We start from the raw sequence: 25,349 nt of genomic DNA on the forward strand, positions 1-25,349 counted from the left end.
GCGCGCCCGGACCTGCCCTGCCCGCCTCTCCTCGGGCGTGGGAATTTGCCGAGGGGACCTAAGCGGCTCCGGCGGGGACCCGGACCAAGAGGTCTGCCGCGCGCCCGCCGGGCGGGGAGCCAGGGAGCGTCGCAAGTTTCCGAGCCGCGTGCGGGGCCCTGGCGCCGGCCAGCGGGCGAGCCCTGCGTGCAGCGCTCCCGGCCGGGCTAGGCGCCGAGAGCATGGGCAGCGACCGGAGCGCGCCCGGACGGCCGGGCTGGGCGGGCAGTCTCCTTGGCGGCCGGGAGGCGGCGGCGCGGCCGCGACTGCTGCCGCTGCTCCTGGTGCTTCTGGGCTGCCTGGGCCGCGGCGCAGCGGCGGAGGACGCAGAAGTCAATGCCGAGGTAAGGACCCCCGCCCGGCCCCTCTGCGGCGGGCTGGGGGCTCGGGGGCTGGGAGGGAGGGAGCCACGCCCGCAGCCTGGGGAGAGGGGTGGAGGGCGCGCAGACGAGCCCCTGTCCGGGAGATGGGGGGCGGGGAAGAATGGGGCCCGGCAAACTGCCTCTCCCCAGCTCGCCCTCTGCGGCGCACCTCATCCCAAATCCTGGAGGGCGTAGGGCTCGTGCCCACTCTCTACCCCTACTCCGGACACTGATCCGCCCCAGCCCGCGTCCCAGGAGTCGCTTCTGCTGCCCCCAGCCCTCGCTCTCCTCCTCTCCTCTCTCCGGGCGGCCGATTCCTCGAGAGCCTGGCGGGCGCGCTGTGACGTCCTCTGCGAGTGGGGAGGGGGCTGCCCTGGGGGGACCACGGGCGGAGCAGGCAGCGCTCCCGCCTCGGTAGCCCTTGGTCTGGGTGACAGCGAGCCGTGCGCGCAGCGGGCCCGGAGGGGGCGAAGGGGTGAGAACCTCCGAGGGGGCGCTTTGGCGACTTACTTGGGCTCTTAACGCGGAAACCGCTCCATGACCAGGTGGGTCCAAGAGAGACCCTGTCTCCCCCGGGGCTTCCTCCCACTAGTGCCCCTACGTCGGAGAGGGCAGACTCCGCACGTGTTTTTACCAGGAGCCCGCCTGATAAAACCGTCTCCGGATCGGTCCGGCAGGTGACCAGGCGCGGCCTCCTGGCGTAGAGCGAGGTCCAACCTGCATCCCCCCGCAATACCCCACGCGGGCTCTGTGGGTCGCCCAGCGCCGTCCTCCTGAGCATAGACAGTGAGGGCACCAGCTCCGTTGCCCCAGCAAAAGCGGGGTCTGTTCTGTCCCGACCTGTAAGACCCACTCCCAGTCCGGGACTAGGAGAGGGTAGATAGGACAGGAATGAGACGGTAGGAGGAGAGACCCGCCTCTGTGCTGGCTCCGGTAGGATGGGGCCTCGGTGCCCTTGGGCCGGCCTGGAGCCTCGCAGCCGGAGCTGCTGCGTGCCTTCTATTTGCAGCCCGGCCGGTGCTCCCTCCCAGCCTCCCGGCGGCTTCCCCACCTCCCCCCGGCAGCCTGGGAGATTTTTCCGATGGAAGCCTGCCCTTCCCCGCCCTACTTTAATAAAAGCATGGAGGAAGGGCAGGGAATTCCTCCCGGCTCAAGTTACACCTCCAGCCAGTTCCCCACCTGCTCTGCCCTCCCTCCCTGGCCTGGCCTGGCCAAGCCATAGGGAGCCAGGCCTTTGGCGGGAGGTGGAGTGGGAGCCCAGACCCGGCTGGTCCAGCTGCCCCTCATTTTACACAGGCGGGCAGGCAGGGGCTTATATGCAGCTTCTGCTGGTGGGGACCCCCATCCAGGTACTGGGTGGAGAGTGCTTATTGGACCCACCTACTACTCTGTGGAGCTGAGGACCAGAGGATTGCAAGTCATAGACCCACCCTTGAGGAGTTTACAGTCTATTTAAGAATGGCATCTCTGCAGGGCACCTGGGTGGCTCAGTTCATTAAACTTCCGACTTTGGCTCAGGTCATGATCTGAAGGTTCCTGAGTTTGAGCCCTGTGTAGGGCTCTATGCTGACAGCTCAGAGCCTGGAGCCTGCTTTGGATTCTGTGTCTCCCACTCTCTGCCCCTCCCCTGCTCTCATTCTCTCTCTCTCTCAAATAAATAAAACATTTTAAAAAATTAAAAGAATGGCTTCTCTGCACAGGAAGCAGTTATGGATCAAGCTGGAATTTGGTGGCCATGTCTGTGAATTGGCATCCTGGTTGGCCAGGAGCTGGGGCGCTGGGACCTGTGGTTTGAAGGGCCTTTCTTTGCTTCTACTCCTCCATCACACCCTCCTGTCCCAGCTGAGGGAGTCCCCATACTCCAGGACCTGCACTGTCAGGCCTGAGTGCCCACGGACCATGGTCCTAAGCCTGTGGTGGCACTGGCTAGAGATTTGTGACTGGCCTGCAGCCCCTCTCCTGGGGGAAAAACTTGGGTCAGGTCATTGCTGGAAGAGACTCTGGAGAGTGGAAGGACCCTCGATGTTGGAAGCCAAAGTAGACGGAGGACTGGAGACAGGTGGGCTGTCCCAACAACTAGAGGTGGCTTTGGGGTACAAGGTTGTTCTTTGGAGTCTGTGAAGTCTGTCCAGATCTGGGCCCAAAAAGTCAAATGACTTAAGCAATCAGCCCATTTGCCAGGAAGCCGTGGGAGAACTGTCCCCAGGCCCATGCTATCAGAACACCAGCATGGGGGAGACTCCTGGGCCTGGCCCACACCCTGCGTACAGAGAGCCTCCTTCCCTTGAAGAAGGGCTCTTGGTCCTCACCCCAGAACCCCCATAGCTCCAGACTTCAGGTCGGGTCATGGCTGGACCTTTCTTTGAGCAGCCTGGCAACTGAGTCAAGGCCAGCCTCTCTCCCCTCCCCTCCCTCTCCCAGGACAGAAACCACAGGAGTTTCACCAGACTAAGGAATCAGGGAGCCTGGCATGTGCTAGGAGCTGGCGGCCACCGTCCACCTGCCACCTGCCAGGCCTCAGCCTGGAGAAGGCTGTCTTTCTTGGGGAAGCCACCACTGATTTACTCTGCCCTGTCCCACTCACTCCCTTGGATGTCAAGTCCCAGGCTCCAGCCCAGAATGGCTGTATAGACCCAGGCCCTGCATAGACCCTGGCCCTGCCTGAGTGGGGTGCCCGCTGCGCTCCTGGACTCCCTCCCCGAGAGTCCAGCCCCCACCTATGGATCTCAGTCCCACCGTTTCTGGCTGTGGCACCTAGCCTGCTTAAGTGCCTTTGGTTTTCACCAGAGAATCTCTGGTTCCCCCCATCCCCCCGACTGCTTCCTTTTAGGCACAACTTCAGGCTCTCAGCCCCGCCCCATGGGAGTGACTCAGCTGCCAGAGTTCACAGGTGTGCTGCCACTGCCACTAAAACCTGGACACACCCAGGTAAACAGAGGTGGACTCCCGCAGATTTTCCTTGCCCCTGAGTGGGGGCTGAGCAGATGAGCAAAAGGAGGGGTGCAGGTCACCTTGAATTCTGATTTTGACCTTCAGGTCTGACTGGCAAGCCAAAGCCCCAGGCTCCTTGTGTTCCAGTCTCTGCCCGCACTTCCATGCTGGCCCCTGGGGGCCCTACTGGTGCTCTCTTTTTAGTACCCTCTCTTAAATGTGGAACAGAAACTGCAGAGGGTCCCTGTGCCCACCCTCAAGGAAAGGGGTTCATGTGAGGGCCTTGTCATCGGGAACCTGCAGAAGCTGAATCTTTTCTCCTCCCTCCCATCTCTGCTTTTCAGTCTCTTCTCTGACTACTAACAGACCACTCCTCTCCCATACTCTGTTCCAAAACCCAGAGAGAACTGGGCTGATTGGTGCAGCCAGGGACCTGGCATCCAATTGGGCCATGCCCTTCACCTCCAGCCCTTTTGTCAGGTCCCCCGTGTTTGGGCCGCCCCAGGGTCCAGTCAGTCAGCTGCCTCCATGCAGAGAACAGCCTGGCATGTGCTTGTCTGAGCAGTGTATCTGCCTGGCCTGGCCTCTCTGAGCCCTGGACAAGAAGGCCTTCCTTTGCCCCACCCCAAGGAGCAGAAGAAACAGCATAGAAACACAGCCAGATCCCCCAAAGAATTGCAACCCTCACGGCCTATACTCTCTGATGCCAACTCAGGATGGCTACACTGCCAGGCATGGAAAAGCCCCTCCCTTCCAAGCTTTTGGTTCTGGCCCCTTTTGTTCCTGGACCACACGTTCCCTGCCATCATCACCTCTGCCCAGCTGGGATTTTGACTTCTGCCTGAGGCCAGCTGTAGTGGCTGCTGTGGGTCACCACTGATTACAGTTGGTGCTCTAGACTGAACATTTGCATACTTTCCACCCCCCCCCCCCATTCATTATGTTGAAACCCGACTCCTAAGGTGATGGTATTAGGAGGTGGGACTCTGGTGATTAGGTCATGAGGATGGGGCCCTCATGAGTGAGATTGCTGCCCAGGAAAGTTCCTTTGTCCCTTCTGCCATGTGAGGACACAGCAAGCCGTCGGCAGTCTGCAACCCAGAAGAGAGCCCTCACCGGAACCCACCGGGGCTGCCCCCCTGATCTTAGACTGCCAGCCTCCAGGACTGTGCGAGATAAATGTTGTAGGCTTTCCAGTTTATGGTATTTTTGTTACAGCAGTCTGGATAGACTAAGACGTTTGGCATCTTCTGTATCCTCTCAAGATTTATGTGACTCGCATAGCTGGCCACGGAGGCGGGGGCCAAGCTCCATGGCCAGCTTATGCTTTTGGACATGGAGATGTGTTCTCTGAGTCAGCAGAAGCAGAGAGGGGTCAGGGGCTCTCTGCTTGGGTCCTCTCCACTACAAAGGGTCCTGGGAGGACTCCACAGGTGAACGTGGGGCCCTGGGGTCATGAAGGTGGTGTCATGAACACTTATCTAAGCCTGCAGCACACCATACATACCTTCTAGCTGGATGAGCCTCCCTGAGTCAGGGTGCAAATGAGGCCGGCCGCTCCCCAGAAGGACACTGGTTCCGGGGATGCCTGGAGACCAGTGGCTGTGGGCTGGGCCGTTTGGGGGAGGCAGCACAGATTTTGCACCCCCAGGCAAGAACAGCATAGGTATGCAAGCTGGGCTTGGATCAGAGAGACAGAAAAGGATGCCTTTTACCAGATCCCATTTCCTTTGTGGGAACAGCAAGAAATGAGCAAAAGACCCAACCCAATCTCTGATATCTGGACAGACAGATGAGGACCTGGGTAGCAGCCATTAGCCAGCCTTCAAAGATGCTTCTCATCCTACTGCCATCTCATGCTCCAGCTTCCAGAGCCTGGAAACCAGGGTGTGGGTCAGCTTTCCAAGGCTGGCTCTTAGCCCCGAGAGCTACCTTGTCCTCCCAGGAGTGACTGCCACCATGAACAGTGAGAGCCCAGCTTCACGTTGAGCATTTATGAGCATGGCACTGGGCACAAAAGAAGCACTTGCAAAGTGGTAGCCAAACACAGCAACGATGAGAAACAAGTGGCATTTGCTGTTGTGCGAGTCACAAAACCTCTCTGAGCCTCAGTTTGTCTACAGAATGAGAATATTAATAGCATCTACTGGATGGAGTTCCTGGGGAGATTCGGTGCATTCGTGTGTAAAATGCTGAACGCTGTGCCCACTGGTCCTCCATGAGGCCCAGTGAGGATCAGGTGTTATTTTTGAGCACCTTCAACCTACTTGGTTACATCCTAGGCACGGCCTATGAATGTTCTGTAAGCGTTTTCACATTTAATCCTGCTGTTACTCTGCAAATGTGGGACTATCATTACCCCACTGTATAGAAGAGGAAACTGAGACTAGGGGGTAAGAGAAGTTGCCCCAGATTCCCCAGCCAGGGGGTGGCAGAGCTGGGCTTTGAAGCTAGTTGGTCTGACTTGGAGCTGAGCTCCCAGCCCGCATGCTGGGTTAAAGGCTGCAAGGTGCCATGCCATGGGGAGCCCGCTGGGCTGGAGCCAGGTGGGAAGGAGAGGGTGGAGATGGGGCCACACATGCCTTTACCCCTGCCCACCCCCGCCAATCCAGCCACCCAGGCTTTACCCCATGAACAGCCCTATCTACATGGACAACATCTACAGGAGAGTTTCCAGGTGAGGCCCTAAGAACTGGCTCACAGCCAGCCCCGAAACCACTAGCAAACAGGGCTTTTTCACCCCGCTCACTGGCCAAAGGACCGACTGGTTTTTCCTCCAGGTTAAGGATTGCAGGAGCAGGCTGGGAAGGAGCAGGGTGAGGGAGCACAGGAACTCAGGTGGCCACCTCCTTCCTGCTTGCCTCTCTGGACAATCCCCCAGCCCTCCTACTCTCCCAGCCACCTAGAGCCCCTTCCCCAACTGCAACTTTCACATAGTGGTGGAGGGGGTCAGCTTGAGCCCCAAATAAGCAAGTATGTTCTTCTGGAACTGCTTAGGTATGAATCGTGCTACCTTGAAGGGTAAAGGACACACCAAGGACAGGGGGGCTGGCGGAGTGCCCCCTCTCTTCACCGGGCTTCGGTCTGCGTCATCTGTGCTGTCATCCCTGTGTGGCAGTGAGGAGTGATAATATCGACCCCATTTTGCAAAGAAGGAGCAGAACGGGAGCTTAGAGAAGCTTAATAAGCCCCCCTCCATCATTCAAAGGCCTGTTAGGTGGACAAGCAGTCAGGACCAAGGAACAGGTGTCACTGGGAGGCAGATTTCTGCTCAGCCTGAGGAGGAGCTTTCCAACAGTCACTGATGCCCAAAGACAGAATGGGCTACCTCAGTGGCGGTGGGCACCCCATCTCTGCCGGGGTGCAGGCTGGATGAGTCATGTGCCCAGCTATAGTCCTTAGAGGCTTCAGGGAGGTAGCTGGACTTGATGGCCTGAGGTCCCCTCCAGCCTAAGGCTGGATGAGTCTCGGGTTTGTTTGGGTCACCTTGCCGGTGAATGGGTTCCCAGCTCGGATCCCCTAGAGGGTGGGCCCGATGGGCCCAGGGTGCACGCTCTGCGTCTGCAGGGTCTGTGGCTCCCCAGGACCACAAGTCTCTTTCAGCGCCGGCTCCGTGCCCAAGACTGGGAGTGCAGAGCCAAGCGAGGCCTTGGCCTGCTCCCAAGAGCCCACAGCCTGGGATACGGGGTAAGGGAGACGGGCACGATGAGGACCTCACACCGTGGAAGGTCTGGGTCTGTCCTTGGCAGCCCTGACAAGACGCCTTTTGTGCCTGGCTGGCGACCCTGCCAGGGTCAGCCTGGACTACAGAGAGAGCTGTGGCTGACAGAAACGGAGCGGAGCCCAGCGGAGACTGGCTTTTATCGCACAGAGGCCGATAAGGCTGAGTGGGAGGGGCCCCAGCCATCTGAGCCGGGGGAGGTGGCTGTGGGGGCAGCAGAGCAGGGGAGCTCACCCCGCCCCTACGGCGGCTTAATGCACAGTATTGATCCGCGGCTCCTTCACAGACGTACCCTCCCTGCAGGCCTGGCTTGGCATTGTCTCAGCAATCCTGGTGGGCAGCCCTGCTGACATGGCCCAGCGCCCAGCCCCAGCCAGAGATGTGGGGTGTGGGGAGGATTAGATGCCCTCCCCCAGTGCTATCCTGGGCACTGCTCCTCGGCCGAGAGGAGCTGGTGCTACTTCACAGGCAGTGGGCCAGTTGCACTGCTTATGGACTCCAGTTCTAGCCAGGCCAGCTGTGTGACCCTGGGTGGGCCACTCACCGTCTCCGAACCTCACTGTCTGTATAATGGGATGGGGGACTTGTGAGCTTTGAATGGGCTGATAAGAGCAGGCTGCCTGGCCCACAGCAGGGTCTCAACCTTCTGCTACTGTGTTTACGGCCTCACCTGGGAGCCAGGGGCCCAAGAATCTCCCCCTTCCGACTCCTGATGGCCCCACGTTTCCGCACCTGGGGCTAGACATGCACCTGAAGCATCTATACGTACTCATGGGGTGGGGTCTGGAGCTTAAGAAAGAAATGGCTGTGAAAGAACTGGAGTGGGTGGGGTCTCTCTGTGTAGACCCTAGAGCTCTCTTCAGAACCTTCCCGGCCTCCCACTGGACAGCGGCTCTCATGGAGGAGTTCCCCCTACTTTGCCGCTCCCTGACCCATCTGAGCCTCAGTTTCCCCACCTGAGAAACAAAGTTTCACCTGCTTGGCTAACCCCACCTATGAGAATCTAGGTAACAAGGAAAGAAAGGCGGCAACTTGTGTAAAGGACAGTCTCTACGGTCGCCAGTCGGGGCGGCAGGGGCTTGAACACAGCCTCTCCCCAGCTTTGAGACTGGGAGGCCAGTCACGACCCTGGGAATTGCTACCCACTTTTGGCCCGTGGCAGCAGAGCCTGTCAGCAAGCTGGGACTTCAGGGCACAAGCAGCCCCTGCCACCCACCTGTGCACCCCTGCCCCATGCCCCCTTCCCTCTGCATCTGCATCTTCCCCTCCTGGACTTGTCACACTGAGTCCAGCAGTAGGAGTAGGGTGGAGAGAAACATCCTCCCAGACGCAGGGGAGAGGAGAAGCCCACAGCCCTATGCGGGGTGTAGACTGATTGGCACTTGGCAATCAGCCCCGAACACAAGTTTGCCAGAGTCAGGCAGCCTCCGTCAGCTTCTTCGCCTTGTCATCTGGGGCTCAGCTGCTCTGGGCCCAGGCCGCATATCTGCTCACCCTCCCTCACAGGCTGCTGGTTCTCAGCCTGGCTTCTCATCCTGGCAGAGGCCGAGGGCATTGAGGGTTCAAGGCTTGGCCCATATTGAAATGGGAGCTCTTGGCTTCCCTAAGACCCAGAGGGTGCTTGTCTGTACGGAGGAGGGTCCGCAGGCACCCGTGGGACCTTCCCATCACCCCCTGAGCTGCCTCCAGGATTGAAGGGCCCCTCAGCCTCATCGGCTGTGCTGGGCCCTGGAGCTGTTCACTGCAGACAGGCCCAGCTCCCCTCCCGTTCCCTCCCCAGGGCCCCAGCCTGAGCCTCCCCTGCCTGCCCTCCCTCTGTCACTCTGCAGACACCGCTAATCAGCCCCTTGGTGGCCTGTGATTGCGCTCCAGTGAGATATTTTTACCTTATGCAAATAGGTGATGTAGAGGCGACCTCATCTGTCAGCGGGCAGCTCCACCTCTCCCCCCACCTCCTCTGGCTGCTGGAGCTGGGCTAGAGGCCTGGCCTTGCCTTCCAGGTCTCCCCATGCCTCTTCAGGGGAACTGTCCATTACGGGTGGGGACCTCCCGCCCTGCCCCTCACACACATAGCTTCAGGAAAGGCTTCCCGTGCTTGGGAAGAACAGGGAGGGTGCCCTTGGCACCGCCAGTGTCCAGTGGAGCTGAGGGAAGGAGCCCTGGGCCAGAGGGGTGAGTGAGGAGGGTGGTGGGGAGGCCATGGGGGAGGCCGCTGCTGTGCCCTCACCTGAGGCTGCCCGGCACTTAGGCCCCTTGGAGCCTGGACTCTCCAGCTCTGTTGGTGGAGGCAAAGGGCTGCGGCTCCACGGACAACCAGACCGGCCTCTGTCATTAATATTACATTTATTGAGCACTTTCCCCAACCCGGCACATTGCCAGGCAGTAGTGTGGACTCCCAGCTTAACCCTCACAGAAACCCAGGAGATGAGGCAGGTCCTAGCACAGCACCCCGCTTTCACTGACCGCGGACTGAAGCCCGGGAGGCATGTGGCCACACCTCAGAAGTGGCAGGGCCACAATTTGTCCCCAGACCTGTTCCCAGAGAGGACGGTTGTTTCCCACCTCCATGTCTCTGCCTTATTCTGTGGCAGTTCCCCAGGGCCCGGGAGGCCTGGAAGCTGGGGCCAGGCGTCTGTCTGCCACCCTCGTTGACTCAGCAGCCATTCCCTCCAGCTGTAACCTGGGCACTGCTGAGCTGGCTATGTGGGCAGCCCAGCCGTGCCGGGGTCCAGTGGGGGGCACTGAGGGAGCAAGTGCTTGAGGAGTTGGATGTGACACTGGTGGCAGACAGATAAGGGCGTGGCCCTGGCCAGCTGACACATGGCTGTTGGTCCACAGCAGCCACCATATCGGGCCATCATCCTGCCTTATGGGACTTTGATATGGGGTCTTAACCTTCCAGACCCTCCCAGAGAGCAGGCCTCAGGTGCCCTCACTCAGGGGAGGGGGAGGCCCCAGAGGCCCTAGGGTGGGCCAGGAAAGGTGTAAAGGACACTTCCGTGTGGCCAAGGCCCACAGAAGTCCCTGGCCTCTGTGCCCACCAGCCTCCCATGGCGGTCACTATGCTCTCATGGCCAAGGTGAATTCTTACCCCAGTTCAGCTTGGCTCATCGGGGATCCCATCCTCCGGCTGTGACTGTGACAGTCCTATCTGCTCACAGGCCTGCAGGTGTGAATCCCTCCCTCTCTGGGTACAGTGGGTCTCCCCAGGGAGCTTGTGAACCCCTGGAGGTCAGCACCCCTCTGCCGTGGTCCTCCACAGCCCCCAGCTGGCATGGTACCTGGCACAGAGAGGGTACTCAGAAAGACTTGGCAGGAGGGGTGCGGTGGGTGAATGGATGGACAGATGGATAGATGGAGGAGAAGACAAGGCCCGCCCAGCAGACTCTGGAAGGGGACGGGTACCCCCATTGCGTGCCAGCTGCACTTCCCAGGGCTGTCTCTCTCAAATCTCCCAACCCCAATAACCCCATTGTCCCCTGAGAAAACTCAGGCCCAGAAAGAGCAAAGCGTTTGTGGCAAAGCAGGGACTGGACTTCAGGCCTCCTGGCCCACCCTGTTGGCCCCGGGTGGGCTGCCCCAATCCATCTGCTCTGCTTCCAGGAGGCCTAGGATTTGTCAGGGAGTAGCCCAAGGGGCTGGTTTTCCTGCTTGGTGAGGCCTCAAGAGGTTCTGAACCTCTGAATCCCCAGCGGTCTGTCAGGAGTGGTAGGGGGCCCACCCTGGTGTGCCCAGTCCGACAATAAGGACAGCAACTGTGGACTGCCCTCACGGACAAACAGTGGGGGAAGACAAACAAAAAATACCTAAGGGAAATATATAACGTGTCATATGGTCACAAGTACAGGGAAGGAGAAGGGATGCAGGGTGTATTTTAACATTATGTTGTCAGGAAACACCCCTCCAGTAAGGCGAGGTTGAAGCACAGACTGAAGAAAATGGGGGTGTGAGCCATACAGAGCACTTGGGCAGCAGGAACAGCAAGTGCAAAGGCCCTGAGACAGGAACATGACTGCCTGTGGGGGGTGGGAGGAGTGAGGTCTAAGAGCTGAGGCAGGGGCAGGTAGTGAGGGGCCTGGCAGCTCCTGTAAGGACTGGCTTTGACTCTGAGCTGGGAAGTTTCGGGAGGATTCTGAGCAGAACCAGAAGGTTGACCAGACCTGACTTGTAAAGGCCTTTTGTTCTGGCTCTTGTGTGAGAACAGACCATAGGAGGTGGAAGCAGGCAGAGCAGCACAGAAGCTCATGTGGTCACTTTAGCAGGAGGCGGCGGTGGCTCCGACAGAGCGATGGCGGAGGTGGTGGGCGGTGGGCGGCTGCAGGCTGTGCATGTCTGGGACTAGCAGTGCCAGACGCGCCGACTGAGTTGTGGCCTCTCCTTTGCAGAACTGGCTGAGGCTCTACGGCTACCTGCCCCAGCCTAGCCGCCACATGTCCACCATGCGCTCTGCCCAGATCCTGGCCTCAGCCCTCGCCGAGATGCAGCGCTTCTATGGGATTCCGGTCACAGGCGTGCTTGACGAAGAAACCAAGGCGTGAGTCCTCCATGGGGCCCTTCCCAGACCCCACTGGCACCTGCCCTCCCGGCTTGCCCTGAAAAGGGGTTGGCAGGTGGAGTTTCCAGGATAGAGTGACCTAGACAAGAGACGGCAAGTGGTTTGATCTTCCACGCTAGTTCGGACTGGTTGGGATTGGCTACCTGAAAACTTGTGTTGAGAAAGCTCCTGAGGTGAATCTGGCTGGGCAGCAAGGAGGATGGGATTGATTAGTGATGTCTGCCACAGGCACAGGAATGGGGAAGACCAGCAGCATGTGCCTTGGATGGGACATCCTCACTAGGCCACAGCTCTGCTCTGAATCTGACAGGGGTGATGGGACCCAAAGCCACATCCCTGGGCATACGTGAGCGTAACGTAGCAAGGACAGAGGGCCTCAGGGGTAACTCTCCCACTCCTGGGTGATACTGGTGATACTCCACAAAGGTGAGCCTCTGTCGGGCACTCAGTCTTCCAGGCTGAGGTCAGTGTGCCTGTTTTTCTGATGAGGAAATCGAAACGCAGAGAGTCTCCCACTGCCACCACACCCATGCAAAGGGTGGCTGGGGGCCCAAGGCAAAAGGGTGGAAGAAGGGTGGACTGCCTGGAAGAGGCAGAGCCGAAGCAGGAAGGCGTGTGGAGGAGAGGCTCTGGGCTTACCCCTCCGTGCTCATGACCCAGGTGGATGAAGCGACCCCGCTGCGGGGTGCCAGACCAGTTCGGGGTGCGCGTGAAAGCCAATCTGCGGCGACGGCGGAAACGTTATGCCCTCACTGGGAGGAAGTGGAATAACCACCACCTGACCTTCAGGTAGGGACCATGGCTGTCCGTGGTAGCGTCCCTCCCACGGCATTGCCCAGAGACCGCTCTTTCCTCTCCTCTCCCAGGCTGAGGCCTCAGGCTTCCCAGTGGGCTTGTCTGGAAAGCTTCCTTTCCCAGAAGCCCACCCCGGGGTGTCCAACATAGACAAGCTGACCCTGCTCCCACGCTGACAAGATCGGCCGCACACCCTGGCCGGTCTTCCCCCAGTGAAGGTCAGGACCCTTGGAGCTGTTTCCGCTCTATCCTCCTTCCCTCCCCGCTCCCCACCCGCCAGCAGCCCGGGGCTGGCCTCACAGCTCAGCTCCTGTACCAGTACAAACTGGGGGCCTCCACAGTGTAGGGCACGGGGCTTTAGGTATCTGAGGGGTTGGGGGGGAGGGTGGAAAGGGCTGGAATCCGGGCATCTGTCAGGTGTGCAGGCAGCAAGACCCCTGCAAAAACCCTGGTTCAGGCACCTTCCTCCTTTCTGCTGAGTCCTTTGGCAAGAAAGCCTCCTGAGCCTTGAGCCATGTGGCAGTCCCTGAGGGCTCCCCTTCTTGTTTTAGTCCCTCCACAGTCCTACCCGCAGCTCTATCTCCTGAGGAAGAGCGGCTCCCGCGGCCACTTAGACCCTAGGCCCCCAGAGTGACTTCATGGCTCCAACAGCTTTTAAGGGAGGAGATCTGTCCAGCACACAGAAGCTTAATCTGATTTATGTGGGTAATAACAGGCCTCATCATGCTTTTATCACGTGCAGACTCCAGACCCATGTTCTACATGAGCTAATTCATTTAATCCTCCCAGGGCCCCCAAGATGAGAGCGCTACTCTCCTTTTCCCCATTTTACAGATGAAGAAACTCAAATTCAGAAACACTTAAGTCACTTGCCCAAGGTCACATAGATTATGTTAGAGCCCGGCCTTGAACTTAGGACAGCCTGACCCTGCAATCATCAGAGCCATTTGGCCTGTGTTTCCTAAACCTCAGCCATTTGTATCAAACTGTCTAGTTCTTTCTCTTAGCTCCATAGCACTTTTATTAGTGGTTTTCTTATTTAAGCTAACTGAATACAATGCAACCTTATTTAGCCATATCCTAATGAACTCCTGGGTTTGACATGTTAGTTGTCTTTTTCAAATTCACATCAGAATAAACTAGTAGTTGATATTGATGGGCACCGTCCACGAACCAGCTCAGATCTTACACATGTTCCTTGTGACCATGTGTCTTCGCCCCCACCCAGTGGGTGCTAGCAGTGGACAGCGGACCCAGTAGGCCCTGGGTTCACTCCCCGGTCTCCCTGCCCACTGCAGCATCCAGAACTACACAGAGAAGCTGGGATGGTACCACTCACTGGAGGCAGTGCGAAGGGCCTTCCGTGTGTGGGAGCAGGCCACGCCCCTGGTCTTCCAGGAGGTGCCCTATGAAGACATCCGGCTGCGGAGGCAGAAGGAGGCTGACATCATGGTACTCTTTGCCTCTGGCTTCCACGGCGACAGCTCACCATTTGATGGCACAGGGGGCTTTCTGGCCCACGCCTATTTCCCTGGCCCTGGTCTGGGCGGGGATACCCATTTCGATGCAGATGAGCCCTGGACCTTCTCCAGCACTGACCTGCATGGTGAGAACACCTGGCCGGGGCAGGGGAGGGGAGGCAGAGCTGGAGCTGGGCATTGCCCTCTGACCCAGTTGAGCAGAGACAGGGTTGGGAGGGGAGAGCTTCATCCAGTGAAGTTTTCCAGAGCACTGACCCTCAGTATCTCAGTCTGTTGTCCCATGACCTCCAAGGGGTGGTAGGGAAAGGGAGGGATCATTTTACCCACCTCTCAGATGGGAAAGTGTGAGGCCTAGCAGTCAGAGCAGCTCAGCCTCTTCTGAGAATGGCAGAAGGGCCAGCTCTCTGATGGCCTCAGCCCGCAGGGCCTGGGCCAGGGCAAAGCTGACTGTGCATCACCCCCACCCCCACCCCGGCCGATCCCCACTGCAGGGAACAGCCTCTTCCTGGTGGCCGTGCATGAGCTGGGCCACGCGCTGGGGCTGGAGCACTCCAGCAACCCCAGTGCCATCATGGCGCCATTCTACCAGTGGATGGACACCGACACCTTCCAGCTGCCTGAGGACGACCTCCGGGGCATCCAGCAGCTCTACGGTGAGCGGGCAGTGTGGGCACGGCCAGCGGGCTCTGCACGCCAGCTCTCAACTCCCAGCCCTACAAGGCATAGGTGCCACTGCTCTCCCTGTTGTGTCGATGAGGAAACAGGCCCAGAGAGGATTAGTGACTTGTCCACATCGCTCAGGGAGTGAGTGATGGGGCTGGAAGTCACACGCAGGACTGGCCGACTCTAGGGCCCTCATGGTGGCTCCAGACTGGGGTCTCCAAGGCCCCTCACAGACCGCTCCTCGCCTCCTCAGTGTCATTGATACTCTTATTAGACAGAAGATGCCCTGGTCCCAGATCTCGTTCCTCCTACTCTTGCTCCCAACCCAAGCCTGTCCCAAGCTCACTAGCGAGTGTTGTTGGCTTATCACTTCCTGGTGGCTTTGAGGCAGGTGGCACCCCCCTCAGCCCAGGCCCCACCCGAGAAGGCCTCCAGTGGTAAGGGCTCCTGAGGACTGATTCTGTGGGCCCGGCTTGCACTCAGCACCACCCCGAGCCCCTTGTTAGGGCTAGCGGTACCTGCCTTGCTGGGCACGTGACAGATACTTCCTCACTCTGTCCCCGGCAACCTGGTAAGAAGATGGGCCCCTGGCAGAGGTCACAGAACCATGTTCTTTCCTCTGCATGTGTCCACCAAAGCAGGCTGGTGTCCTGAGGGGAATGTCCCCAAGGGGAAGTGGAGGAAAGGGCAGCCTCAGGGGCACAGTGATCCACGTCCAGTGTGGGGAGGTGAAGGAGAGGGCTGTATGGAGGACAGAGGTCCTCCTGAGGGTGATGGCAGGTGTGGGGGAGGGGTCGGCTGTGGACAGACAGGGGGGCTCTCACCTGGGTAGACCCCACTGCCGAAGCACATGTCTCTCCGGGCTGGGTGCCCCAGGGTCCCCTGGTTCTGAGTAGGGGCTACCTTCTGACTTCCCACTCACCCCACCCCACTTTGCAGGCACCCCGGATGGTCAGCCACAGCCCACCCGGCCTCTCCCCACTGTGACTCCCCGGCGACCGGGCCGGCCAGACCATCGGCCTCCCAGACCCCCTCAGCCACCACCCCCAGGCGGGAAGCCGGAGCGGCCCCCAAAGCCAGGCCCCCCAGCCCAGCCCCGAGCCACGGAACGGCCTGACCAGTATGGCCCTAACATCTGCGACGGGGACTTTGACACAGTAGCCATGCTGCGTGGGGAGATGTTCGTGTTCAAGGTCTGGCCCCTGCCCGTGTCTCCCCTGATCCCTTGGCCCGGTCTCAGAGCAGGAGAGCAGCCCCCACATCCCACCCCTGCATCCTTGCCCCACCTGACTGCCCGAGCACACCCACCCCTCCCTCACTGAGCAGCCCCTGGGGAGCCCTCAGACCCTAGACCAAGAAGAAACCAGCCTGAAGGACACGGGACTTGCTCAGGGTCACACAGCAAGTGCAGGGGTCCACACCCCGCCCAGGGCTCACTTATGGGTGCTGCCCTGGCTTTCCAAGCCACCCCTCCGGATCTCCCTGACCTAGGAAAGGGCAGCCGGATGAGGGGCCTCTCCCGGTATGAGGGAGTGAGCTTGCCCTGTCCACTCACACCCACGCCCTCCCCAGGGCCGCTGGTTCTGGCGGGTCCGGCACAACCGCGTCCTGGACAACTATCCCATGCCCATTGGGCACTTCTGGCGTGGTCTGCCCAGTGACATCAGTGCTGCCTACGAGCGCCAAGATGGACGCTTTGTCTTTTTTAAAGGTAAGCTGGGGTAGGTGGGAGGGCAGGGCGGCCTCCCTTCCCTGACCTCTGGCCTGGCCTCTGACCCAGCGGGCCTGAAGGAGGGGGAGAGCGAAGGGCTACATGGCATGTCCACAGTGTGGGGAGCCGAGTCAAGGCAGGGGTGGGGCAGGAGGAGACAGAAACCTGGGGACAGGGGGACCTGGGCCCCTGGGGGCCAGCGGCTGCTCTGACTGGAGGTGAGCGTCCATCTGTAGCACAGGGGCTCCGCATGTGACTCCTCCTTCCTTGTGTCTTGTGCCTCCTGCAGCCCCTCCTCATAAGACAAGAGTCCCCCCATCCCCTCCTTCCCGGGCAGGATTTCTGTGGTCTGTCTTCAGGGACAGTGGAGCTCCCTGCCACCGGCCCTCCCTGTGCGGCCTGCCTCTCTGGGGAGGGCCTCAAGGGCGGCACCCCCGGTGGATCAGCTGTGTCCCCAGCCCAGCTGGCCTGAGCCCACGCTTAAAGCCCCTGGGCCCAGAGTCCAGGCAGGGCTCCCCCTCTTTCCTCCCTCTGTACAAGAACTGTGTATGGGGGGGGGGGCACGGACGTTCACATGGGAGTGCAGGCCATTTATAGTGTGACCGTGTGCCGTGGGTACAGGTGTGAGTGAGTGACTTGTACGTGTGTAAATGAGTATGTCAAGGTGCCCGTGAGTGCTGAGTGTGTGTGATGTGCAAGTGAGTTGTCTTGTGTGTGTGTAGGGGTCAGTGCCTACACTGTCCTGTGTACAAGGGCGTGGGGGGGGGGGTAAGTGCGGCAGCGGATGTGTGTGGATGTGTAAGCCCAGGACAGCATTCCCCATGTCCCCTCCGTCCCATGCCCCTCTGCCCCAGGCCTGTCCTCACCCACCTGCCCCTCCTCCTGCAGGTGACCGCTACTGGCTCTTCCGAGAAGCCAACCTAGAGCCCGGCTACCCACAACCGCTGACCAGCTACGGCCTGGGCATCCCCTACGACCGCATCGACACGGCCATCTGGTGGGAACCCACAGGTCACACCTTCTTCTTCCAAGAGGACAGGTGAGCACTGCCTTCCTCAAAGGCAGAAGCCCCGAGCCGAACGCCCCTACCCAGAGAACCACACCCGGTGCTTCTGCTCACAGGTACTGGCGCTTTAATGAGGATACACAGCGTGGAGACCCCGGCTACCCTAAGCCCATCAGCGTGTGGCAGGGGATCCCTTCCTCCCCCAAAGGGGCCTTCCTGAGCAACGATGCAGGTACTGGGCCAACCCCCTGCAGCCCGCCCAGCACTCACCATCCCCTCCTCCACACACAGGGTTCACCCAGCCTTTTTTTTTTTTTTAATTTTTTTTTTTTCAACGTTTATTTATTTTTGGGACAGAGAGAGGCAGAGCATGAACGGGGGAGGGGCAGAGAGACAGGGAGACACAGAATCGGAAACAGGCTCCAGGCTCTGAGCCATCAGCCCGGAGCCCGACGCAGGGCTCGAACTCACGGACCGCGAGATCGTGACCTGGCTGAAGTCGGACGCTCAACCGACTGCGCCACCCAGGCCCCCCTCACCCAGCCTTTTGATGGCAGGTGTGAGGGACGCAGCCATGGCAGGCCCTGGGCCGGGGGCTTCCAGAGCATGACTGTCCTGGTCCCTCCTGCACTGTCTCCATCCCCTCTTTACAGACAGTCACACTAAACCAGAGAGCTTGAGTAAAGGGCCCCAAACCCCACAGCAAGAAAGTTGCGGGGAACCAAGTGTCCAACCCAGGTCCGCCTGTGTCCAGAGCAGGAACTCAGAACTACCCTGTTCCCTCCAGGGCAACCCACAGGGAGCCTGAAGCCTGAGGGGGGTTAGCTTGGCTCAAAGCAATGGCGGGCAAGAGTCCTACCAAGGTGCCCGCTTACCTGCCTAGAAAGGAAGCTTGACCTCTGTCATTATAACTAAGCACCAGGGAGCCGTGGCTTTTATTTCTCCAGCAGGGTCTCTGGCAAACTTACGAAAAACCATTAGTCTTGGTTCTCAGGTTCCAGGTTCTTAGGCTCAGGGGAGACCCCACTGACTTTGCCAGTGCTTAGGCAGGTCACGTGGCATCCGTGTGGGACGGCATCGCCATGCAACTACTCTGATCTCATTGTGATCAGCAGAGTATAGACTCACTCATGGTTCAGACTTGGCCCTTCGTGGGGCTGATGGGACATGGGCAGAGCACCCAAAGCCACAGAGCCCATCCAAGGCAATGTTAAGCTCTGCTCCAGGTCTGCTGCAGGCTGGCCGTGTGCAAGGCTGGCCTTGAGCAAGACATTGACCTCTCTGGTGTGGGGTGAGCCAGTCCTGGGACAAGGTAGCAGGGCCCCCTGACCGTAGCCCTTATGCGGCAGGCTGCAAGACCCTTCTGCGCGCTGCCCCAGCCAGGAAGCACAGGCAGCACCGTCAGGTCCTTTCCCCAAACCCTGCCCCTCTCTGAGCCAGGTCTGGCTCCCATAAGTTGAGAGGGGCCAGATCTGAAAATGCTCAGGCAAGCGAGTGAGAAGGTGGGTGTTTTATTTTAAGTTTTTATTCTGAGAGAGACAGAGAGAGTGTGCAAGCAGGGCAGAGGGGGCGAGGGGCGGGGGGGACAGGATCCCAAGGAGGCTCTGTGCTGACAGCAGAGAACCCGATGCAGGGCTCGAACTCACCAACCGTGAGATCATGACCTGAGTGGAAGTCAGACGCTTAACTGACTGAGCCACCCAGGCGCCCCCAGGGTGGATGTTTTCAAGCTGGGGCTCCTTCAGCATGTCCTGGTCTTCTTTGAGGGTCACCGGCCGGCGGCTGGGGCACGGCCTGACACCACTCATCCCCGCTTGCCCCTGCAGCCTACACGTACTTCTACAAGGGCACCAAGTACTGGAAGTTTGACAACGAGCGCCTGCGAATGGAGCCGGGCTACCCCAAATCCATCCTGCGGGACTTCATGGGCTGCCAAGAGCACGTGGACACGGGACCCCGATGGCCCGATGTGGCGCGTCCGCCCTTCAACCCCGATGGGGGTGCAGAGCCCGGGGCGGGCGGTGACAGCGAAGAGGGCGATGAGGGCCGCGAGGCCGGCGCGGGTGGCGCAGAGGGGGACTTCGGGGAGGGGACAGGTGAGGACGGGGGCAGCCGAGTGGTGGTGCAGATGGAGGAGGTCACGCGGACAGTGAACATGGTGATGGTGCTGGTGCCCCCGCTGCTGCTGCTCCTCTGCATCCTGGGCCTCACCTACGCCCTGGTGCAGATGCAGCGCAAGGGCGCCCCGCGCATGCTCCTCTACTGCAAGCGCTCGCTGCAGGAGTGGGTCTGACCCCGCCCCGCGCCCGGCCCTCCCGCTCCTCACGGTGCTAAGGGGCCGGGGCTGGCGGTGCCCGTGGTTTTGAGACGGCTCCTGGGGGCACCCAGCAAGGGCCTTCCATGGCTCCCTCAGCCCCTGGGTGGGGGCTCCTCCAGGCCCCTCCAACATCCCTGCCAGCCCTGCCCCATTGTTTATTTATGCCCAGGGTTTTCTTTTCTTTTCTTTCTTTCTTTTTTCTTTTTCTTTCTTTCTTTTTTTTTTTTTTTTTTTTTTTTTGCACACTAATTGAGTATTTGTTTCTACTTTCCTGACTAGGAGCAGCAGTCCATCAGGGCAGGGGTTAGAGTTTTCTAAATGTAGTTCTGCTCTGGACAGGGGGTTACCTCCCCGACCCCACCCCTTCCCACCCCGTACCGCCTCTGGCTCGGGCACAGCCAGAGGACCAGAGGGTCAGAAGGCCCAGTTGGAAAGTAGCTGAAGGGTTTTGGAGGGGCCCTCCTCAACCTGAGCGAGCTCTGGAGACTGGGGGGACCTGACTAGTCTCCACCCACCTGAATCTCTGACTTAGGAAGAGCTTACTCCCCGGGGGCAGGCCAGGCCACAGGGGACAGACGGAAGGGTGAGGTAGCCTACTGGCCATGAGTCATGTTGAGTTTTGGTTGCTTCCCAGCCCACCTCTCTCAACCCCAGTAACTGAGGCTTCTTGTGTCTTAAGACGCCCACCCCACCCCCGACCAGCCAAGGGGCCCACAGCCCCAGCTCCCACATACCGCTTGAGCCCACACCTCCTGGCCTGCCTTACCAAGGACCAAAGGGGGTCTGCCACGGCCCCTCCACCCAGGAGCCTCGCCCCCCCCCCCAGGCTGGGCTTCTAGCCCCCGTCCACTCCTCTCTGAGCTATGACCCACTTGGGCTCCTTCCTTGGGTCTCTTCCCACCCACCCTCATCCACACCACTGTCCTCAGGGGTCTCAGAACCCCACCGGTCTCAGGCGCCAGCTGCCAAGGTCCCAGTGGCCCCAGGGAGACAGGGGGCTGATGGGTGCCCACAGCCCACCATGCACCAGGCTTGAGGTTTCCTCCCCTCCACTCCCTGTCCCCCAGGGCACTGGGTGGGGGGGGGGGGGGACACTGTGGAGAGGGGCCAGCAGCTCATCCCCTCATGCAGACTGGGATGTGGCTGTGGAGCCCCCAGAGGAGCCCATTGTGGCCTCGGAGACTCCCCTTCTCCTTGGCTCAGCCCTAAGGGCAGAGACACTTCCTCCTTCTTTTCTTTCCCGAAGTAAGCAGGCGCCAAGGCTGCTGTGGAAATGGTACTGTACAGCCGGCTCCGTCCCCTCTGCTTCCCCTCAGCCCGGGGCAAGCGCGCCTGCCACCCAGATCCCCGAGGCCCCTGGAGGGAGGGGTTCTCATGGGCTGACCTGGATCACAGGTCCAGCGGCTTGCTCCGCCCTCCATCCTCAGAACCGGAGAGCCAGCCAAGGGATGGGGGGTGGAGGTCAGTGTCCACCCTCATACGTTTCTTTCTGTAAATAATCTGCACTGATTAAATTGTACAGCCGGCAAGTGTGGCCTCCTTTGTGAGAGGCCCAGGGCTGGACCGTACAGCTGGAGGGGCTGCGGGTGACAGGAGTGAGTCCAGGCTGGGATTAGGGAACTTGCCCTCATGCTGAAGGGACCTTGTTCCCAGGTCTATGGTGGCTCCTTCCCAGTGGCCCTGGGAGGGGCAGCGCTCAGAGGAAGGGGTGGTTGCCTTGCATAGACCCGAGAAAGGTGAGGCAGGGGACCGGGATTGGCCCTGCCGGGGTGGGAAAGAGAAGTACAGCATTTACTTGACATTCATTCATGGTGAGAAAGGGCACCCCAGCTTCCCACAGGCTCTGGGTGTCCAGGAGGGGTGGGAAAACCAGGCCAGGCCACCCAGTCCTTCCACCCATCCAGACTGGGTTCTGGGCCACCTGAAGACTCAGCTCGGAGGCAAGAGATGGGACGCGGTGCCATTTTGCACTTGAAAAGCTCCCCTCATCACCTGCTCTGCTCAGAGGGTGAGGGGGCACCTGAGATCTGCCCCTGTCATAGTTGAAGAAGCAGAAAATCTCACGCTGGGCAGGCTGCAGACAATGCCCAGGACAGCAGGAGACTGAGTGTCACTGCCCCTCGGGTCTGGGCATGGCTGGCAAGCCTTGCACCCAAGTCCATCCTCTGGGCCAAGCTATCAGGTACCGGCCTGCACCCCCAGAAATGCAATGGTCAGCTCTAGTGGGGTTCCACCCCGACCAGGGAGCCGGCCCGGCCTCCACGACAGCGGGACAGGGTCTTTCAACCTGCTGCAGGCCCCACCCTCCCCTCAGCTGCCCACCTCTTCCCCAGCCCCCTTGATCCCACCCTTTCCTCCCTTTGTGTTGAAAACTGGCTGAGGAGAGTAGGAAATTCTGGCCCTCAGAAGCCCCAAAGGCCTCTCGGGCTCAGCTAGGAAATGGCCTGTGAGCTCCCCCACCACAGGGGCCTTGGCAGTCAGCATGGAGGGCCAAGGCAGAAGCCATCTCGTCAGCTTTTCTGTGGCAGAAGCCACAGGGCCCCACCCAGGTCTGCCCGAAGCCTGCAGCCTTAGGGTCACCCAGAAGCCTAGAGGTCACCAGGCGGGTGGAGGGCGGTGTGGAGGCACAGGGGCAAAAAAGGAGAGGATGTGAGACCTCTCACCGAGCTCTTCCTCAGGGCGCAGGCCAGGGAAGACTTGGCAGACGAGGCCTCAGCTCCTCAGGAAATTGCCTGAGGAGACTTGCACCCCTGAGCTCTCTGGTAAAATCTCAGAGAAACCCAATGGCTGAAGGAACAGCTCATCTGGGGAGCCCCGTTTATTGTCCCTCGGGCTGAGGAGTGTGAAGGTCTCCGAGGTGACTTCAGAGAGACCAGTGGTGCAATTTGACACCCCTCCCCCACCAGGATTAACAGGAACGTGCATCTTTACATTGGTTTTCTTTAATGTGGCTCTACCTAAACTCACCATGGGCCCCACGGTCCCCGTTTTGCTAATTCCCAAGTAAGATAATTACGATTTAACAGATACACAAAAAGAAGCAAAATATAAGCCACCCAATCCCCCAGGCCAGTGTTGACAGTGTGGCATGTTCCTTCCAGGCTTCTTGCCTCTGCATTTGCACAGCTTGGAGTTGAGAGTCTCCAAACATCCTGGGCTTCAGCCTGAGGCTGACGGTGCTTACACCTCAACGGAGGGGGTGACATGACCTGCCAGGGGTCGCTGGGAGAGTGAAAGGAGGATGGATGGCTGGACAGGGCTGGTGATGGTGCCCGGCACTCGGCAACTGCTCAGTGTTCATCGCGACCCCAGTGGCCGTGCATACTCCTCCACTGACAGTTTACTCATGAGAAAAGCAGGGCTCAGAGAAGTTGAATGACTTGGCTAAAGTCACACAGCTAGGAAATGGCCATGCTGGGAGAAGAACCCAGATTGTCTTGCACAGCAGCTCAGGCCCAGCTCACCCTGGTGCTGCTGGAGAACAGAGATAAGGATGAGGAGGCCTCTGCCCACCCTGGCCTTCCCTCCCCATACATTCTAGGCATCGAAGACCCCAGGGCCACCAACAGAGCCCCCTTTCAGGCTGGGGCAGGGGCCAACTGGCCTCTTCCTCCCCCTCCAACTTGGCAGAAAAGCCTTTTTGTTGTGGCTCACACAGAGGCCATTCTCTGGCTCACGGAAGGAATGGCCGGCTTCCTGTCCATCCACAGCCTCCCAGACTGCAGCGGACTCCTCCACGTAGGCCCAAGGGGAGCAAGGCTTTCTGTGCCTCCGCATCCTCCAGTCCTGGCTCTGGGGCCCAAGGCTTTCCCCCCTTGCCCCCTTGTGTGGTTTCACGGGTTGAAACTACCTGCGGTTTGGGGAGAGCCATCCCGCAGCCGTCCCCCCAAATGCTGGAAATTCCAGGCCTCAAGGCCCTTTCAGGGTGCAGTAGTACCACCCTCATCCCACTGCTCAAGTGGCTTTGTGACCCAAAAGCACTGGGGGAGACCCTGCCAGGCTGCTTGTCCTGTCCCAAATGTCCCCTGCACCTGCTTGCCTCTATGCCTTTGTTTATGCTGTTCCCTCCCACTGGAAAACTCTTCCTTGCACATTTCAGCCTGTCTAAATTGTATAGCTCCTTCAAGGCCCAGATTAAGGGTTGCCTTTTCCAGATTCCCACCCTCCTTCCTCAAGTTAGTTGAGTTTCCTGCCTTCCTCCGCTGGCTCACCCAGCAGTCGTGTCCTGACCATCGCTTGCCTCCAAGCCTAGCCTGCCCATCCTTACAGGCACCCAGTTGTTGATCGTGGCTCCATTGCTCACCAGCTGAGTGTCCTTGAACAAGGTGCTTCATGTCTCTGAGCTCAGATTCCCCACTTGTAGAACGGGGCTAATAGCCATGCCTGTTTCATACACTTGTGAGGCTTGACTGAGGGAAGCCCTGTACACACTTAGAACAGCCCCCAGCCCATGTCAGACTCTCAGTAGTTTGCTACTAATATCTCTATTTTAGACGCAGGTACCTGATGGCACTGAGGAGGCTTCCCTCCTCGCCTTTCTCTCCAGGAGTGTTTGTGGGATGGGGTCAAAGGTCTCCAAGCCTGGGGACAGGTGCCGGGAGGAGTGACATTCCTGTCCCACCAGCTCCCCTCCCAGCTGCCCAGCCCCTCCTTGCTCTCCGCACCAGCCCTTCTTCCCAGACCCTGACTCAGGTTTCTCCCCAAGGGCTCCTGACATTTCCCAACCCCACATTGTTCACCCACCTCAGTCTTTGCCAGAAATAGCCTCCAAACTCCCCTTCATTTACAACCAAGCTAAAAGGCCCCTCCTGGAAAAAAATGGTATCATTCCCTGCCAGCATGGATCACAGCAATAAACTAGATTTCCATTAAGAAATCATTCCGAGTCACTGGAAAGGGAGAGGCAGCTATTCCCCGATAATTTCATCCAAGGATACACAGCACCATGCTAAAACCTGTCAGCTTCAGTCAGATCAACCTCTCTGTACCCATGGGGATACTGAGGTCTGGAAGGGGGGCTGATGTAGCCACAGCCCCTTGCTGACTCTGAACTGCCCTGCCTTCTGGTCTTCAGGCAGGACAGGACTCCCCTCCACCACCGTCACCCCCCACACACACCCTTTACTCCTCTCCCTGCCCCCATCCCACCCCCATGTCGGCCTCCCTTGTCCCCTCTTTGGGAGAGCTGAGGGCAGGGTGCTTTGATTAATCCTGCCTTCCTGATAAAAGGCATTTCTGCACTTCATGGAGCACAGCTCCTGGAGAGGAGTTGTGCCCTCTGCAAACAGCTCCCCCCCCCCCCATTGTCCTGTGAGCACAACCCCTCCCTCCCTCTCAGGCCTCAGATTCTGGTAGAGCTGACCCCATCCCCTTGGTGGCCAGATGATCTCGTGACCCAGGACCAGCCAATCAGCACCCTAGCTCATGGTTCAGGGGTGGGCAGAAAAGCCATGCCTGGCCAATCAGGGCCTCCCTGTGACTTTTTCTAGAGCCCCTGTGAGAGAGAAGCCCTGTGTCTGTTAGGATTGCTAAGCTACTAGAACTGGAGCCTGGAGCTGCCAATGGGTTATCTTGCCACCGCATGTAGACAGCCCGACTCAGAGCACAGACAGCACAGAGGAAAATAGAGCCTTGAAGATTCTGGAAGGCAACATTTGAGCACCTAGATCCAGCCATGCCTGAAGCTCTAGGGCCCTAGGCTTTTGGTTACATGTATCAATAAACTCCCTTTATTTTTTAAGACATGGTGAGCTGTTACTGATTTGGGT

General features: G+C 59.3%; 1 protein-coding gene across 1 annotated transcript; it reads left to right on the forward strand.

Moving 5' to 3' along the window:
- Window positions 1-221: 221 nt before the first annotated feature.
- On the forward strand, window positions 222-19,557 carry MMP15 (matrix metallopeptidase 15). The gene is made up of 10 exons (XM_047079324.1): window positions 222-383; window positions 11,439-11,587; window positions 12,269-12,397; window positions 13,702-14,009; window positions 14,376-14,537; window positions 15,487-15,740; window positions 16,120-16,258; window positions 17,147-17,297; window positions 17,381-17,496; window positions 19,091-19,557. The coding sequence occupies exons 1-10, from the start codon at window positions 222-224 to the stop codon at window positions 19,555-19,557; spliced, it is 2,037 nt and encodes a 678-aa protein (XP_046935280.1).
- The last annotated feature ends 5,792 nt before the right edge of the window (window positions 19,558-25,349 follow it).

The sequence above is a fragment of the Lynx rufus genome, unplaced genomic scaffold (assembly GCF_022079265.1).
Source record: "Lynx rufus isolate CCGP_SWC_20201006 ecotype Redwood Valley unplaced genomic scaffold, mLynRuf1.p SCAF_16, whole genome shotgun sequence".
Taxonomy (NCBI): Eukaryota; Metazoa; Chordata; class Mammalia; order Carnivora; family Felidae; genus Lynx; species Lynx rufus.

Bases quoted from the DNA above. Each gene is read 5' to 3' on its own strand.
- MMP15 (XM_047079324.1), top strand. From the start codon at position 222: ATGGGCAGCGACCGGAGCGCGCCCGGACGGCCGGGCTGGGCGGGCAGT. The intron at 14,010-14,375 runs GTGAGAACACCT...TCCCCACTGCAG, and splicing joins CTCCAGCACTGACCTGCATG to GGAACAGCCTCTTCCTGGTG. The intron at 17,497-19,090 runs GTACTGGGCCAA...TTGCCCCTGCAG, and splicing joins CTTCCTGAGCAACGATGCAG to CCTACACGTACTTCTACAAG.